Source organism: Monodon monoceros, unplaced genomic scaffold (assembly GCF_005190385.1).
Source record: "Monodon monoceros isolate NGI ecotype Baffin Bay Population unplaced genomic scaffold, NGI_Narwhal_1 Super_Scaffold_21, whole genome shotgun sequence".
Taxonomy (NCBI): Eukaryota; Metazoa; Chordata; class Mammalia; order Artiodactyla; family Monodontidae; genus Monodon; species Monodon monoceros.
The window spans coordinates 134,123,951-134,143,581 of record NW_021703778.1 but is presented as its reverse complement, the minus strand read 5'-3'; the positions used below and the strand labels follow the sequence as shown (position 1 = coordinate 134,143,581).

The 19,631-nt window shown below is 34.5% G+C and overlaps 1 protein-coding gene across 2 annotated transcripts in view; it reads right to left on the bottom strand.

The window, feature by feature from the left end:
- MNAT1 (MNAT1 component of CDK activating kinase) overlaps positions 1 to 19,631 on the bottom strand; it is a 210,983-nt gene that overhangs the window by 84,714 nt on the left and 106,638 nt on the right. For both annotated transcript variants that reach the window (XR_003795844.1, XM_029237486.1), the window contains one exon: positions 5,654 to 5,775. Coding sequence is in view for 1 of the 2 variants with exons in the window: in XM_029237486.1 (XP_029093319.1) it covers positions 5,654 to 5,775 (122 nt within the window). In the remaining variant the exon portion in view is untranslated. The remainder of the gene's footprint in view (positions 1 to 5,653; positions 5,776 to 19,631) is intronic.

The window sequence follows — 19,631 nt, the reverse complement described above, 5'->3', positions numbered from 1 at the left end:
GTTTTCTACGTCTGTGTCTCAACTTCTGCCCTGCAAACCAGTTCATCTGTACCACTTTTCTAGGTTCCACATACATGTGTTAATATACGATATTTGTTTTTCTCTTTCTGACTTACTTCACTCCGTATGACAGTCTCTAGATCCATCAACGGCTCAACAAATGACTCAATTTCGTCCTTTTTATGGCTGAGTAATATTCCATAGTATATATGTACCACAACTTCTTTATCCATTCGTCTGTCGATGTTGCCTCCATGACCTAGCTATTGTAAACAGTGCTGCAATGAACATTGGGGTCCACGTGTCTTCTTGAATTATGGTTTTCTCTGGATATATGCCCAGTAGTGGGATTGCTGGATCATAAGGTAATTCTATTTTTAGTTTTTTAAGGAACCTCCATACTGCTCTCCATAGTGGAGAACAATTTACATTCACACCAACAGTGCAAGAGAGTTCCCTTTCTCCACACCCTCTCCAGCATTTGTTGTTTGTAGATTTTCTGATGACGCCCATTCTAACTGGTGTGAGGTGATACCTCATTGTAGTTTTGATTTGCATTTCTCTAACAATTAGTGATGTTGAGCAGCTATTCATGTGCTTCTTGGCCATCTGTATGTCTTCTTTGGAGAAATGTCTATTTAGGTCTTCTGCCCATTTTTGGATTGGGTTGTTTCTTTCTTTAATATTGAGCTACATGAGCTGTTTATATATTTTGGAGATTAATCCTTTCTCTGTTGATTCATTTGCAAATATTTTCTCCCATTCTGAGGGTTGTCTTTTCGTCTTGTTTATGGTTTCCTTTGCTGTGCAAAAGCTTTGAAGTTTCATTAGGTCTGATTTGTTTATTTCTGTTTTTATTTCCATTACTCTAGGAGATGGATCAAAAAAGATCTTGCTGTGATTTATGTCAAAGAGTGTTCTTCCTATGTTTTCCTCTAAGAGTTTTATAGTGTCCGGTCATATATTTAGGTCTCTAATCCATTTTGAGTTTAGTTTTGTGTATGGTGTTAGGGAGTGTTCTAATTTCATTCTTTTATATGGAGCTGTCCAGTTTTCCCAGCACCACTTATTGAAGAGACTGTCTTTTCTCCATTATATATCCTTGTCTCCTTTGTCATAGATTAGTTGATCATAGATGCGTGGGTTGATCTCTGGGCTTTCTAACTTGTTCCACTGATCTACATTTCTGTTTTTGTGCCAGTACCATACTGTCTTGATTACTGTAGCTTTGTAGTATAGTCTGAAGTCAGGGAGTCTGATTCCTCCAGCTCCATTTTTTTCCCTAAAGACTGCTTTAGCTATTCGGGGTCTTTTGTGTCTCCATACAAATGTTAAGATTTTTTTGTTCTATTTCCATAAAAAATGTCATGGGTAATTTGATAGGGATTGCATTGAATCTGTAGATTGCTTTGGGTAGTATAGTCATTTTCACAATATTGATTCTTCCAATCCAAGAACATGGTATATCTCTCCATCTGTTGGTATCATCTTTAATTTCTTTCAGCAGTGTCTTATAGTTTTCTGCATACAGGTCTTTTGTCTCCCTAGGTAGGTTTATTACTAGGTATTCTATTCTTTTTGTTGCAATGGTAAATGGGAGTGTTTCCTTAATTTCTCTTTCAGACTTTCATTATTAGTGTAGAGGAATGCAAGAGAGTGCATTAATTTTGTATCCTGCAACTTTACCAAATTCATTGATTAGCTCTAGTAGTTTTCTGGTGGCATCTTTAGGATTCCCTATGTATAGTGTCATGTCATCTGCAAACAGTGACAGTTTTACTTCTTTTCCAATTTGTATTCCTTTTATTTCTTTTTCCTCTCTGATTGCTGTGGCTAGGACTTCCAAAACTATGTTGAATAACAATGGTGAGAGTGGACATCCTTGTCTCGTTCCTGATCTTAGAGGAAATGCTTTCAGTTTTTCACCATTGAGAATGATGCTGGCTGTGGGTTTGTCGTATATGGTCTTTATTATGTTGAGGTAGGTTCCCTATATGCCCACTTTCTGAAGAGTTTTTATCATAAATGGGTGTTGAATTTTGTCAAAAGCTTTTTCTGCATCTATTGAGATGATCATATGGTTTTTATTCTTCAATTTGTTAATATGGCGTATCACATTGATTGATTTGTGTATATTGAAGAATCTTTGCATCCCTGGGAAAATTCCCACTTGATCATGGTGTATGATCCTTTTAATGTGTTGTTGGATTCTGTTTGCTAGTATTTTGTTGAGGATTGTTGCATCTATATTCATCAGTGATACTGGTTTGTAATTTTCTTTTTTTGTAGTATCTTTGTCTGGTTTCAGTATCACGGTGACGGTGGCCTCATAGAATGAGTTTGGGAGTATTCCTTCCTCTGCAATTTTTGGAAGAGTTTGAGAAGGACAGGTGTTAGCTCTTCTCTAAATGTTTGATAGAATTCACCTTTGAAGCCATCTGGTCCTGGACTTTTGTTTGTTGGAAGATTTTTCATCAGTTTCAATTTCATTACTTGTGATTGGTCTGTTCATATTTTCTATTTCCTCCTGGCTCAGTCTTGGAAGGTTATTCCTTTCTAAGAATTTGTCCATTTCTTCCAGGTTGTCCATTTTGTTGGCATAGAGCTCCTTGTAGTAGTCTCTTAGGATGCTTTGTATTTCTGCGGTGTCTGTTGTAACTTCTCCTTTTTCATTTCTAATTTTATTGAATTGAGTCCTCTCCCCCTTTTTCTTGATGAGTCTGGCTAATGGTTTATCAATTTTGTTTATCTTCTCAAAGAACAAGCTTTTAGTTTTATTGATCATTGCTATTGTTTGTTTCTATTTCATTTACTTCTGCTCTGATCTTTATGATTTCTTTCCTTCTGCTAACTTTGGGTTTTGTTGTTCTTCTTTCTCTAGTTCCTTTAGGTGTAAGGTTAGATTGTTTATTTGAGATTTTTCTTGTTTCTTGAGGTAGGCTTGTATAGCTATAAGCTTCCCTCTTAGAACTGCTTTTGCTGCATCCCATAGGTTTTGGATCATCATGTTTTTATTGTCATTTGTCTCTAGGTATTTTTTGATTTCCTCTTTGATTTCTTCAGTGATCAGTTGCTTATTTAGTAATGTATTGTTCAGCCTCCATGTGTTTGTGTTTTTTACATTTTTTTCCCTGTAATTCATTTCTAATCTCATAGCGTTGTGGTCAGAAAAGATGCTTGATATGATTTCAATTTCCTCAAATTTACTGAGGCTTGATTTGTGACCCAAGATGTGATCTCTCCTGGAGAATGTTCTGTGTGCATTTGAGAAGAAAGTGTAATCTGCTGGTTTTCGATGGAATGTCCTATAAATATCAATTAAATCTATATGGTCTATTGTGTCATTTAAAGCTTCTGTTTTCTTATTTATTTTTATTTTGGATGATCTGTCCATTGGTGTAAGTGAGGTGTTAAAGTCTCCCACTATTATTGTGTTACTGTCGATTTCCTCTTTTATAGCTGTTAGCAGTTGCCTTATGTATTGAGGTGCTCCTATGTTGGGTGCATATATATTTATAATTGTTATATCTTCTTCTTGGATTGATCCCTTGATCATTATGTAGTGTCCTTCCTTGTCTCTTGTAACATTCTTTATTTTAAAGTCTATTATATCTGATATGAGTATTGCTACTCCAGCTTTCTTTTGATTTCCATTTGCATGGAGTATCTTTTTCCATCCCCTCACTTTCAGTCTGTATGTGTCCCTAGGTCTGAAGTGGGTCTCTTGTAGACAGCATATATATATATGGGTCTTGTTTTTCTATCCATTCAGCAAGGCTGTGTCTTTTGGTTGGAGCATTTAATCCATTCACGTTTAAGGTAATTATTGATATGTATGCTCCTATGACCATTTTCTTCATTGTTTTGGGTTTGTTTTTGTAGGTCCTTTTTTTCTCTTGTGTTTCCCACTTAGGGAAGTTCCTTTAGAATTTGTTGTAGAGTTGGTTTGGTGGTGCTGAATTCTCTTAGCTTTTGCTTGTCTGTAAAGCTTTTGATTTCTCCATCGAATCTGAATGAGATCCTTGCCGGGTTGAGTGATCTTGGTTGTAGGTTCTTCCCTTTCATCACTTTAAGTATATCATGCCACTCCCTTCTGGCTTGTGGAGTTTCTGCTGAGAAATCAGCTGTTAACCTTATGGGAGTTCCCTTGTATATTATTTGTCATTTTTCCCTTGCTGCTTTCGATAATTTTTCTTTGTGTTTAATTTCTGCCAATTTGATTACTATGTGTCTCGGCGTGTTTCTCCTTGGATTTATCCTGTATGGGACTCACTGCGCTTCCTGGACTTGGGTGGCTATTTCCTTTCCCGTGTTAGGGAAGTTTTCAACTATAATCTCTTCAAATATTTTCTCAGGTCCTTTCTCTCCCTCTTCTCCTTTTGGGACACCTATAATGCGAGTGTTGGTGCGTTTAATGTTGTCCCAGAGGTCTCTTAGGCTGTCTTCATTTCTTTTCATTCTTTTTTCTCTATTCTGTTCTGCAGCAGTGAATTCTACCATTCTGTCTTCCAGGTCACTTATCCATTCTTCTGCCTCATTTATTCTGCTATTGATTCCTTCTAGTGTAGTTTTCGTTTCAGTTATTGTATTGTTCATCTCTGTTTGTTCTTTAATTATTCTAGGTCTTTGTTAAACATTTCTTGCATCTTCTCGATCTTTGCCTCCATTCTTTTTCCGAGGTCCTTGATAATCTTCACTATCATTATTCTGACTTCTTTTTCCGGAAGGTTGCCTATCTCCACTTCATTTAGTTGTTTTTCTGGGGTTTTATCTTGTTCCTTCATCTGGTACATAGCCCTCTGCCTTTTCATCTTGTCTATCTTTCTGTGAATGTGGTTTTTGTTCCACAGGCTGCAGGATTGTAGTTCTTCTTGCTTCTGCTGTCTGCCCTCTGGTGGATGAGGCTATCTAATAGGCTTGTGTAAGTTTCCTGATCCACATTATACTCTTCGTGCTATTTTATTTTGTTAAGAAACAACTGTTTCTAAATTATCTTTTCATTCAGTAGTTTAGATTAAGACACCAGATCAAGATATGATTTACTCCATCCAACAAAGTTTATATCTATACTTTCCATAAGTACACAAATACCCATTTGTTCCCCTAAGACAGAATGTGATCATCTCCATCAATCACAAAAGCCATAATCCCAAGTTCATTTCCAAAATGGATGCATATATTACAGGTTTTGAGCCACTGGGCCAGCTCTACATCATACCCTTTGACAAAATATATTTTGTAGCTCATTTCTCATAAATATAATTTCACTATACAGAACAGACATTGAGTAAATCTACTCTTTTTCATGGCAATGAGTTCAACTCTATTTTCACTGGCTTACTGCTGACTAAATTAAGCCCCTATTTCTAAAAAAAATACACAGTGAGCCGAAAATGAACAGCTACTTCAGTATGGCTGGCTGCCAATGACATCCTTAAAAGGGAACTAATACAATCCAGTCTCAGTCTCAAAAGACCTAATAGGACCGTAGGAAAAATAACAGATTAACTTAGTATTAAGCACCATTCATTTCTTACAAAAGAGTAAAGTTCTGTAAACTCAAAATCTAAGAATGCTAAAGTATCAGTTAAAAATGGCAACAACCAAGTCCTAAACATCAGTTCCTCAATGAGAAGTTCTTCTGAACACTTACCCAAGTCTTCCTAGCATCTCAAGCTCAGGAACTTGTGGCCCACAAGTCTCTATTTGCAGTGGTTGATATTCATATAGAGCTTCTTCAAGCTTTTGAATGGGTGGTAATGTAATATGTTGGCCCTGTTAGAAAAATGAAGGAAAATAATACTTTTTAATATTACTTTCATATTAATACTTATTTGCAGTCATTTTAAAGATGAGCTAAATTCCTCACATTAAAAATATTACCCATTATTCATTACATTACTGAAACCCGTATTATATAATTAACACATAGTCAGTGACACATGATTTAAAGGAAGAAAACTAAATCCATAATTAAATTAAAATTTAGCCTTAAAGAGTATAGCTGTTAAATGTCAATGATAGAATTCAGGAAACATATAAGCATAGTCTATTCTCACATTTTTCTATTTTTATTATACAACTTTGACAGTTTTGGTAACCTGTGTTTTGTTGAAAGCTTTAGTTAAGGAAGGACACTAATGAAATTATTCTCTGCAAAGTTTTGCCACATAAATATCTATTCTCTTAAGTCTTTACAATGGAATTAAACTTACTTAACAAATATGTGTATCTGATGTCTACTTACACACACACACACACAAAATGAGGAATATTATGCTAAAAATTAAGTTGAATGGAATATCCATGTATTTTTCTGAAAAAAGCTACTGGATAAATAAAATAAAAAGATCATACTTGATGAAAAATATACAAAATAAAATACCACTCAGCCACATAGCACCATTACACTGAGATTTATATATTTATTGTAATCTGAGCACATAATTCTAATTTTTAAAAATCCGTATTTTTTTATATAGTCTATGTTTTCTGATTCTAACTCTAATTCTGTTATTTTTCTTGGTATAGTTCTCACCAGCTTCTCTATGTCCTAACTTTTTAATAAAAACTAGTTCTTACAGTTATTAATTCCAATGTTTTCTGGTTTATAATTTATTCCTCTTGTTACCTCCCTTAGTTTCCATTACTTAAATTACTAAGTTGGATACATAAAACATTTGTTCTCTTTTATTTAAAGAAAAAAAAAGGTAAAAACCATGAATTAAAAGTGATACAGTGCAACTGAGGTGGTGAGGAACGACCACTGAGGATGTTTGCATATGACTCATGGTTCTTCTCTTCAACAAGTTTAATACCATGTAGCATTATCCTAGCTAGTTTACCATCATATTAATAGCTTCTCTGACACTGTGACCTCAAAACTCCTTCAGCAAACTTGGGCAAAGGACTTGAACAGACATTTCTCCAGAGATGTACAAATGGCCAACAAGCACCAAAAAAGATGTTTAACATCACTAGTCATTAGGGAAAGGCAAATCAAAACCATGAGGATATAAAATTGCCCCTCAGTATCCCTGAGGGGTCTGGTTCCAAGTTGCCCCAGGGATACCAAAATCATGGATGCAGAAGTCCTTTATATAAAATGGCATACTAGCACAGTCAGACCTCCCTATTCCCAGATTCCTCATGCCTGGGTTCTGCATCCATGAATTCAACCAAACCCAGACTGAATATCATGGCTGCTTGAAGCCATGGATGTGGAACCCACAAATACAGAGGGCCCAACTGTAGCACTTAACACCCACAGCTATTTAGGATGGCTATTATCCAAAACAAAAAAAACACATAAAATAACAAGTGTTGGCAAGGATGTGGAGAAATTGGAACTCATGTCCATTGCTGATGGGAATGTAAAATGGTGCAGCTACTATGGAAAACAGACAGCAATTCCTCAAAAGATTAAAAGATTAAATATAAAATTACCATATAAGCCAACAACTCCACTTCTGGGTATACACCCAAAAGTAGTGAAAGGAGGAACTTGAACAGATATTTGTACACCCCTACTCACAGCAGCATTACTCACAATAGCCAAAAGGTAAAAGTAACCTTGTGTCCATCGATGGATAGTGAATAGGGTATTCACACAATGGACTATTATTCAGTCTTAAAAAAGGAAAGAAATCTGATACATGCTAAAACATGGATGAATCTTGGAGACATTATGCTAAGTGAATGAAATAAGCCAGTCACAAAAGGATAAATATTGTATGATTCCAATTATATGAGGTTCTTAGTCAAATTCATAAAGACAGAAAGCAGAATGATGACTGCCAGAGGGTGTGGGGAGGCAGGGAATGAGGCATTACTATTTAAATGAGTACAGAGTTCTAATTGGAGAAGATAAAAAAAATCCTGGAGATGGATGGTGGTGATGGATGTACACTGTGAACATACTTCAAAATAGTTAAAATGGTAACATTTATGTAATATATATTTTACCACAATTTTTTAAAATGGGTTTCAGGACTTCCCTGGTGGCACAGTGGTTAGGAATCTGCCTGCCAGTGCAGGGGACACGGGTTCGAGCCCTGGTCTGGGAAGATCCCACATGCCACAGAACAACTAAGCCCGTGCACCACAACTACTGAACCTGTGCTTTAAAGCCTGCGAGCCACAACTACTGAGCCCACACGCCACAACTAGATGAAGCCCACCCGTCTAGAGCCCGTGCTCCACAACAAGAGAAGCCTCCACAATGAGAAGCCCACACACCTCAACAAAGAGTAGCCCCCACTTGCCGCAACTAGCGAAAGCCATGTGCAGCAATAAAGACCCAACGCAGCCAAAAATAAAATAAATAAAAATTTTTTGAAATAATAAAAATTCTTGGTGAAAATTTAAAATGTGTCTTTAAAAAAAATTAAAATTAAAAAAATTAAAATGGTTTTAGATATTCTGATTTGCTCATTTACCTGGCTGAAATAATACACATCAAAAATGAAATAAAAGTGAGATATATGGAAAACTCCATTAACATTATTTTAACCCTTAACCTCCATATGTTTCAGAGCCTTTCTAAATAAACTTGAAACTGTCAAGCTAAATCTTGTACTACCTCTCAGTAATCCAATTTCTGAACAATGAATCTGAATACAGAGTATTACACAGGTTAAGAAGGGGCCTGCCTAAGCAGGACATTCTGAGTGGCATTTTGACATCCCTGTTTCAAAGTGTCTTCTTCATAAGTTACTAAGGTACTATATTCTCCTGTCACATTATACAAAAAGTCCAGTATTACTGTCACATTTTTAGGTTAAAAAAAAAAGAAGATAAAGGAAACTGTAAGAATTTTAAAAGGACACCTATTATATTATAGTTATCCCATAACACAGTAATGCAGATTACTTTGATTACTCCATTTTCACATTACAAATTGGAAAGCAAGACCCAGGAAAGATGATACAAAATGGATAATTCCAAGAGCTGGAATATTTTCCAAGGAAGATAACATTCAAAAAAAAGACAGGCTCTCTTAAGTCATTAACGTGGGAATGAACACATTAAAAGTAATCATTCCCTAAATAGCAACAATGATGCCCAAGTTAAAAGTTATGATGTCGGGCTCCCCTAGTGGCGCAGTGGTTGAGAGTCCGCCTGCCGATGCAGGGGACACGGGTTCGTGCCCCGGTCCAGGAAGATCCCACATGCCTCTGAGCAGCCAGGCCCATGAGCCATGGCCGTTGAGCCTGCACGTCCGGAGCCTGAGCTCCGCAACAGGAGAGGCTACAACAGTGAGAGGTCCACATACAGCAAAAAAAAAAAAAAAAGTTATGATGTCATATAATCCAAAGTATTGTCTGCAAGTTTGTGGGTACATAAAAGATCATACAATAATAATAGCTAACATTATTTACTCAGTGCCAGGCACTGGTCTAAAGGCTTTTAATGCATTATTTCTTTAGTATTCACAATAGTTTTATGAGATAAATACTATCATCCCTACTTTACAAATGACGAACAGGGGCTTAGATATGTGACTTAGCAAGGTCACACTGTAGGTAATGGCGGATTGAGGATTAAAAGCCAAGGGTGTCAGATTCTAAAGCCTGTGTTCTTTTCCCCTAACTTCCTTATTTTATGGATAAAGAAACTAAGACCTCTAAAGTATAAATTTCTCCTAAGGTCACATAGTTAGAGTCTTATCTCCTAATTCCTGTCCAGTGTGGGCTCTACCATACCACACTGCCTATCAATATCCTATTTTTAGATAATATAATCACAGTTGCTCAATTTAAAAGTCTGATATTAATAAGTAAGTCCTAGATTTCTATACAAATTCTAATAATTTTGATATGGTCAAAATGCCATAGGTTCAAAAAGACAAATTTTTTTATTATAGCATTTAGAGAGAAATAAACATTACTCAGTGGTAATTCTATTTATCATGAGAATGAGAAAATAAAGTTCATAAATCATACACAACCTAGTCTTCTAATATCCAATCTTTTCCCCCCAAAACTGGTGTGAGATAGATGCCAAGTTTCTCAAATCTAAAGCTGAGGAAGAACTTACAGTACAAATCACTGACATAATTAAGATTTTTAAAAAAAATCACCAAGAGACCAGCTATCTCAACAAGAAGTCCTATGAGGAAAATGTTAGGGGTTTTTTAAGTGACTGGAGGCAAAACGGTGTTTAAAAGTTTCTGGATGCAAAATGAAAATGAAAGTGATATTTCTACACAAAACAGTAAGTGTGATATTATTCTAAATTATCAGGAAAAGAAGGATTCAGATTAAAGAAGTCACACTGTATGATGCAATAGTGATATTCAACACCTGAACTAAATTTGACTTGGCACCAAATGATATAGTACAGATTGAAGAGGGCTATAGAAAAATCAAAAGAGAGGAAAAATCAATGAAAGGTGGAAAACTGAAACAGTGCAACTTGTGCAAGACCTCAGAGGGCAGACAAAGTCTACAAAAGCAAGGCAATAAAGAAGACAACAATATCACTAGAGCAGTATGTGTGTCTTGAGACTATATGAAATAACAGGGGCAGAGAATGGATATATGGGGAAGTGGGGGCCGAAAGAGACTGAATCAGTATGGCACAGCTTACAATACAGCCAGAAAATATTCCAAGACTAATTTGAACTCATATGGTAAAAGATCAGACCCTTCAAAACAATGTCGAAACAAACCTCCATCAAATTACTAAATAAAGGATAAAATGAAAGAATGATGCCCAATATGACAAGAGAGTGTGGAGAAAGATGTTCTCATACACTGCTGATAGGAGAGCAAATAATGGAATTGCTTTCTTCATGAAAAACAATTTAGTAAACATTTAAAGTACTCATATAGCTTAACCCAATAATTCTACTTGTAAGAATTTATAAGAAAAAACAGAAATATACTAATCAAATTTTCATTCAAAAGACTGACCATCACAGTTTATAACTGTGAAAAACCAAAAGGAACATAAATGTTCAGCAATATTGGGAAAATTAAGTAAACATGAGTTTGATTGTAACAGCATGTATGCCATTTAAAATTATGTTCAAAGAGAAATTAATAAACTAGTAAGTACATAATAAGGATGATCTAAACTATTTTTTAAATCTGCATAAGAAAAAAGCTATAATAAAAGCAGCAAAATGTTAACTGTAGTAATCTCTAGGTGATGAGATTATGATTTATATTTTTATCTTTATGCAGTATTTTCTAATTGGCCAAAATGGGTATAATTTTTATAACCATAAAAAAGATAATAAAAATATACTAGGGACCATACTGAACAACACCATAGGGGAAAAATTAAAAACCATACTATATGACAACTGGCTTGGTCTCTTCAATAAGTCAGCAGCATGAGAAAGAAAAGCAAGAAATGTAGCATGAGATATGAGCTGTTCTATATTTTAAAAGAATTAAGAGGTTTAATAAATATAACAAGAGTCATTAGCTCAGTAACAATTTAGGAAAGGAGAAAACAGTCATGAGACATTTGGGGAACAACTGATGAAATCTGAATGTGGACTGGGTATAAGATTACATTAGAGAATTTTTATTAATTTTGTTTTGTGTGATTATGGCATTATGGTTACATATAAGAATGTCCTACATCAGGGCAGGTCAGAGGGAGATGCAGGTTAAAGAATTTAAAGGTAAAATTTCACAGTAACTGAAATTTACTTCAAAATGGTTCAGAAAAAGATACATATATATGAAGCAAATTAAAGATTACTGAATCTAGACATTAGGCATATGAATATTCATTGTATGATTTTTCTACTTTGCTCTTTTTGAAATTTTTCATTATAAATAGTTTAAAAATATATCATGGAATTTTTGTTAGTCTGAAAAGAAAATACCCAAGCATTTATAGCCGAGAAAATACAATAGTGCTAAAGAAAGAAGAGCCTAGAATCAAGTAGGTCAGGTTTGTTGCTATTTTAGTAATTAGGTTTGAAGATTTGAGTAGTGACTGAGAGGAAGAGGAAAAAAAAAAGATTATAATTAAAACTGCAAGACTTGGTAGCAATCTGGAATAGCTGAGTTGAATACTAAAATGTGAAAACCAGACAGAGCTGAAGACTAACAGAAACAGGGTAATTGGGAGAGAGAAATATTGAGGAGAGAAGATTTTTTTAAAAAAAGATAGAACACAGACTGGGAGAAAATACTTGCAAATTACATGCTTTATAGAGAATCTGTATCCAGAATATATACAAAGGACTCTTATAGCTGAATAATTCTTTAAAAAAAACAAAAACCCCAATTTAAAAATGAGCAAAGATTTTAATAGACATTTCACCAAAGAAGATACACATAGGACTAATAAGCACATGAAATGATGCTCAACACCATTAACCTTTAGAAAAATGCAAATTAAAACTACAATGAAGTACTACTTCACACCCACTACAACGGCCATAATCAAAGTGTCACTGAGGATGTAGAGGGAAATTACAACCCTTAAACGTTGCTGTGAGAGTGTACAAGGGTGCGACCACTTTGAAATTAGTTTGGCAGTTTTTCTTAAATTTACAAATAAATTTACTATATGACTTAGTAATTCCACTCAAAGGTATCTACCCAAAAGAAATGAAAACACATGACCGAAAACTTTTATAAAAACAGCAGCATTACTCATGGTAGCCAAATAGTGGAAACAATCTAAATGTCCATCAACTGGTGAATGGATAAGCAAAATGAAGTATATTCATACAATATGAATATGAATTCATTCAGTTAATATTTATATGCTGAATACTATTTAGCAACAAAAAGGAATAAAATATTGATACATGCTACAACATATTAACTTCAAAAATTTTATGCTAAAAAAAAGAATTTAGGCAAAAGACTACATATTGCTTGATTCCATTTATAAGTAATGTCCAGAGAAGGTAAAACTACAGACAGAAAGTACATTAATAATCACTAGGGGCTAGAAGTGTGAATGCAAAGTGACTACACAGAAGTAAAAAAATCACCAAATCATACATTTAAAATGAGTAATTTTTTATAGTAAGTAAACTATACCTCAATAAAGCTGTTTACAAAATAAAGAGTTTAAGATGGTGGTTCAAATCAAATCAACATTGTTGACTATATATGAAATATCCAAGTAGAAATATTCAGTAAAAGCAGCTAAAAATAAACCCAAGAGAAACTTTGCTATTATCATCAACAAAATGATGGGCAAAGTCACAAGAAAAAATAAAATTTGGGGGAGACAAATGTATAAAGAGTGAGATCCTAGTAATGAGTCCTGAATAACACCCACATTAAGTAATTCAACTACATTTTGCTGACTTTCAAAACCATAACACAAAACTGACGCCCTTTCAATTTCTGTTGTAGTTGCCATATAAATAATAAATAAATGAGGCGTTGAGGGTATAAATGTAGCAAGAAGAGCCACAGCAAATCATGCAACCTTAGATAATACCTACACTCAGGGGGAAAATTGCAGGCAAACTCTACATTCAATAGTATAATTAATGTTTTACTCCCCTAGAATGTAACAAAATGGAGCCCCTGTTTCTCTTCTAAGGTATATCTTAGAGCCCTAAGTTATATTTCAATAATTTGCTTGTCAAAAATATAAGCATTTGTGGAAAGAGTTTCCAAAATTCAGCTTATTTCCATATAGAAAAACATAAAAACATTTGAAGAAAAATGCTAACAAAGGTAATTATACATGGCTGTAATTTTTTTTTTAACTCATTTATTTTTGGCTGTGTTGGGTCTTCGTTGCTGTGCGTGGGCTTTCTCTAGTTGCAGCGAGCAGGGCTACTCTTTGTTGAGGTGCACAGGCTTCTCATTGTAGTGGCTTCTCTTGTTGTGGAGCACGGGCTCTAGGCGCACAGGCTTCAGTAGCTGTGGCACATGGGTTCAGTAGTTGTGGCTTGTCGGCTCTAGAGCACAGGCTCAGTAGTTGTGGCGCACGGGCTTAGTTGCTCCGTGGCATGTGGGATCTTCCTGGATCAGGGCTTGAACCCGTGTCCCCTGCATTGGCAGGCAGATTCTTAACCACTGCACCACCAGGGAAGCCCATGGCTGTAATTTTAAGTAATAATTTGAAATATATCTTTAACTTGTCTTACTCAGCAAGCTTCAAGTCTACTATAAAAAGTTTACAATTTACTGAGATTTATCTGTTAGATAATCTATAGTACACCACAAGTATTATCGTTATTCGTGTCCCTCAAGTAAAGGAAAAGCACAAATTATCTTTTGTGCTAACTCTAAAATGCAGGATTTAATTCCAAATTAAAAATTATATGATCTAGGTTTCTGGAAGCCATTTGATAAGAGATAAAGTTAACTCTGAAAACAACTCTTACTTTAACAGCAACAGAAAAGTTAATTAGTAATCATTAATATACAGGTTGTTGAAATAAGCAATAATGAAAATACCCTTCCAAATCAATCAGTATATGATTTTGATAAGTACCACAGAACAGGTTGTAATTCATAAAGTACTAGCAATTCAGAGTGATGGGTTAAATGATTCTGAAAATCCTTTAACAAAATTTTAAGATTCAGAACTCTCTTAATTTTTATATTTGCTAATAAACTCTGTAAGCTTGGTAAACTCTGTGTATAAATATCTGTTAACATCTGTCTCCCCCATTAGACTGCAAGGCCCTGTTGTTCACTGCCATGCCTCACAGCACAGTACCTGACACCAAAGAGCTGCTCGGTATTTTGTAGAATGAATGAATAATACAAAGGGGCATGTGAACAGTCATCTGGTGTAGTAGTAAAAACATTAGAAAAACAGTAAGATGGAGAGTCAGGTTTCCAAATTCTATAAATTTCACAATGCTCTTACTACATGTAAACAATTGGAATTTTGTAATCACATGTACTATGAGAGTAAGTAAGGAATACATCTCCAGATTCTCCACACTTTAATACTGTTTCTTATTCATTAGAGAAAGTCAGTAGATGTTTTTTTTCCCTAGCCTGGAAATGTGCTTTCTAGTCACTTAAGAACTTCAACAAAATTTCAGACAACAAAACATTGTGGTTATTCTGCTGTAATCAACAACCATTCAAAAGACAAATATTGAACACTAACTATAGCCAAAAACTAAAAAGTACAGCAGTGAACAAAACAGATACAAGCCCCTGCCACCAAGCTTATATTCTAGTAGATCACTTTTCAATGAGATTGTTCCTTTTACTTTTATTTTGTTGAATCATCTAAATGCAAAATAAAAACAAACAACAAAACAATGATAGTGGTGACTGTTCTTAAAAAACTGGATCCTCTCACATGTTAAAATTATCAAATCCTATAGAAAGTATCACATTGCTAAAGGGAATTAGAAACTAGAATATTTCACTGGTCTCAGAGCACTAAACCAGTACAATTCTGATTATTTCCAGGGAAAACATCTACAGGAGACCTTTCAGAAAATCAATTAATGATTTTTGAAATACTGTTTCTATGTCGGTAAATGTCCTAATAATTTAAATATGTGTGTGCACATATGTCCATGTGTTTTCTATTTGTGCACATGTATGCATCTGTATGTGGATATGGACATATTTTTTAAATTGTATTTGTGTGTGTACTCACACAGTTTTTTATGGAATAGAGAATACTTAAAAAATACACATGGCACTGCCGTCACGCTACTGATTCTGGGTAATTTCTTTTGGTAATTCGGTTGTTTTCAATTTATTTTAGGAGCAAGCAGAGCAATTTTTATACTATGCTGCTCTGGTCATTCTAGGGTGACATCAGCCTGTCATCACTGCAACAGCTGCACGGTAACAACTTCCTGGTAGCACATAATTTCATGGTAAGTACAATTCATTTTCCCCCATAGAAATGGCTTTCTCTAATCTCTTTCAAAATTTACAGTAAACAGCGTAAGACAAATGAGGGACAAGACCCTGCATGGTAAGAAGTAACTATATACTTATGCTAACACTGCCTCTAAACTAAAATGAACTGAGGTGATTTTATTTCTCTAAGCTTCATATTCATCAACAACAGTGAGGGGGTAAGGCCAAACTGGAGGGTTGGACTACATGTTCGTACAGGTCCAATCTGCTACGATTTCATGACCATAGTAGAAATAAACCACTACCTGATAATGTATGATGAAAATAAAAATAATTTTACCCAAATTTAATGTAAAATAGCTTGATTCTATATATACTAAAGAAACGGCCAGTGGAAAAAAACAATCACTAATTCCCAGATACCCAAGTCTCTACTAGAATCATCAGACTCCATTCCCTTTCTGAATGCGTGTTTTGGAATGAGCAGTATATAACTTTAAAAAAAAAAATGATTATGGGTTGGTTTTTTTAAGCATTTTAACATTGACTTATTCCCACAAATCAGCCTTTATGAGCACTCCTGTTTTTTGAAATACTATGCCTAATAGTTAGATTACCTATTTTTCCCCCAATTTTTCCTTCTCAAAAAAAAAAAAAAACAGACTCTTCCAGAATATGAAAGAGGATTCATCTTGAATACGCTAGGAACAGCACCATATTTTTCTGGCTCTTTACTGACGATCAGTTCCATTTGAATATGTAAGATGCTTTGAAACATCAAAGAAGAATTTCTTTATCTAGCCGGGCTTAAACTTCTTGTTCATTAGAAATCAAATAGTCCTAAAAAAGTTATATCCTCACTTGGCCAAGCCAAGTCTCTGAAACTGTTTCTATATCAAATTGGCCCTGAAAACATCATCAAAATCTGTTCACTACAGGGGAATTACTTTAAGCCTTTGTTAACTAAATTCATTTGTAATCTCCTCCCCACCACACACACCTTTAGTGTTCAAATTACCACACAGAAAAATGTTCTTTAATAATGCATCAACTCTATTTTAGAACTCATATTGTCACACCAATCTAAACTATTCCTTGGGAAAGAATTTCAAAAATAAAATGTAACATATACAGAAATGTTAAATGTAGGGGAAAAATTAGGAAATAATATCTTTAGAAAAAGATTGATATCATTAAAGTATGTTGAATATAATAACCAAATCCTGCACATTTTTAAAGTTAATTAATTAATTTATTTTTTTGGCCATGCTGTGTGGCTTGCAGGATCTTAGTTCTCCAACCAGGGATTGAGCCCGGGCCCCGGCAGTGAAAGCGCCGAGTCCTAACCATTGGACTACCAGGGAATTCCCTGCACGTTTTTTTTTAAAAAGCATTTCTATGAATTCCTTTGTATTGATGTAGAACTACTATGGCTTATGTAGAAACTAAATGCAACAATATATTTGTGGACACGTGTAATTAGTTTTCAGAAAGCCCAGGGTTCCAAACTATAGGTGAACATGAAATATAAAAGGAATAACATTTTCTCCCTCTGATGTAATGTGTTTTAACTATAATTATGTACACAAACTTCTTTCCTCCATGATACAAAAATAAAGACAGAAAAGGAACTAAGCTAGTCATCACTGCCTTAAATAGTTCTATACCTAACACATCCAAGAGACATCCAAATGTTATCTAGAAGGATCCTAAGTGATGTGACTGATTTAAGTTCAACACAGCTATAACAATGAAGTCACACCTTGCACAGGAGTTACACTCGGTTCTAAAGTCAGAGTAAGGCAAAAACTGGTCAAAATAACCCCTCAAAAATCCTTTAAATAGCCCATAAAGTATACTGTACATTGTTCTGCACATATTATAATCTCTTTGAATAAATCCAACTCAGCTAGTTTTTCCTCCAGCATTAGAAGAGATTACTGTTTGTTCTGTGGAAAACCAGATAAAGTACTTGTCTTGCTTTTAGCAACTTTGTTGTTTCAAAAACATTTTTTACTGGGGGAAGAGAGGAATTCTTTGCTATTTTTCTCCCTCGTTTGGTGTTTTCAACTTTAGTTGAATTCAAATAAGTTAAATGTACATATGATATGACTCTGCTGAACATGACAGGTATTTGAATGTTCATTCAATTGAATTCATGGACAAAAATGACATTTGAGATGGGCTATGAAGGCTGAATGGGGCTGAAAATGGAGGGAAAGGAAGAGTATTTCTAGTGAAAAGAATTTTAATACCAAGAACAGCTTCAGTGCAGTAGTGAAAATAGGAGCCAGAATATAAATGATAGAAGAAAGAATGGGAGTTGAGAAGTAGAAACACTGAATAAACTTGATTATTATTTTCATCAAATTCTAAGATAAAATAAAAATAGGGAGATATGGCATTAGCTTAAAGAAAAAGTAGGATCCAAGGAAAAGATTCTGTTTATCTTGTATGGTTTTGTTGTCCTAGGTTTTATTTTTCCTTGAGCACTGATAAATGAGGCAGTGTTGAAAAGTATTATTTTTACATTCTTTCTCTGATGCTTGTCTTGCTACTGAACTACCATTTGTGGCCAAGAGGACAGAGCGTCCAGCAAATCATAACTGTTTCTATAAAAAGATCAGAAAAGAAAAACATCAAGGAGACTATCTGGTGAGACAAAATCTACCTCGTTAAAAGAGTCTGCACTAATTTTAAGAAAAAGAGCATTTACCAGCAATTTTACACACTTTTTAGGCATATAGCATTTTATCTCGTTTACTTTTAGTAATTGCAAAAAGTTTCCAAAAAAGAATTCTCACCTTGGCACTTTAAGTAAACTTTCAGTTAACCATCAATAACAACAACTTAAACATAAGTCTAAATTTCTGAATATGATAAAATATGAAAATTGCTTTATATAAAGTTTTCTACAAATATTACTATTATGATATAAGCAAAACAAAAAATATCATATAAGATTAGTAGTATTTTGAAGCAGAAATATTTTTCAGTGAAAAGGTAGCAGAAAGCTTCTTTACACCGTAATAGAAACTGAATAATTCAAGAAATCATATTTTATTTAGATATAAACCCTCTGTGCCTAGTACAGTGCTTGGTACATATTAGGAATGTTTGTTTCATGAATGAGCAAATGTTTTATAATGATCCACAGTATCCCACTCACTCCAATCCTCTAATCCAAACCATCCTCCCAAAAAACTACATAACAAATATGATTCTATTTGAGGTCACTTAACTACAGAATGAGTAGTTATTGTGCTATTCCCACTGTAGAAAATAAACAGCTAAGCCAAACTATACTGACTTTATCCTTCTGTCCTAAAAGGAAACAACAAATACTAGGAATACCTTAACCATCCCAATCTGCCTTCCCCAAACACATATCACCACTACCACCTTCACAAAACCACCATGTAATTAGATCTAGACTCTAAACGTAGAATAGGATAGAATATTTAGGATTCTTTGATTCCCTTACAATTTCACATAAATTGTCTTTTACTAAAGTCATGCTGATATAGAATGTTATTACTTAACAGTGGGATTCCACACAAAGGACACAGAAATATTTACTGAACATCTACTTTATGCCATGTACTATGTTAGTCCCTATCCATACAGTTGAGGTAAGTATTATTTTGTTTATGTTACAGGAAAAGAAACTAATGTTCTCCAAGGCCAAGTAGCCTACCCAGGTTTTAAGCCCTATACTGCCAGAATTCACCAAGCACTATCTTATTACAGGACTATGGTATTAAAATTGATTTATCTGAACATTTAGTGGATGTTAGGCACTAGTGAAGGGATGATAGAAAGGAGACACCACCAGAACTGATTCTACTT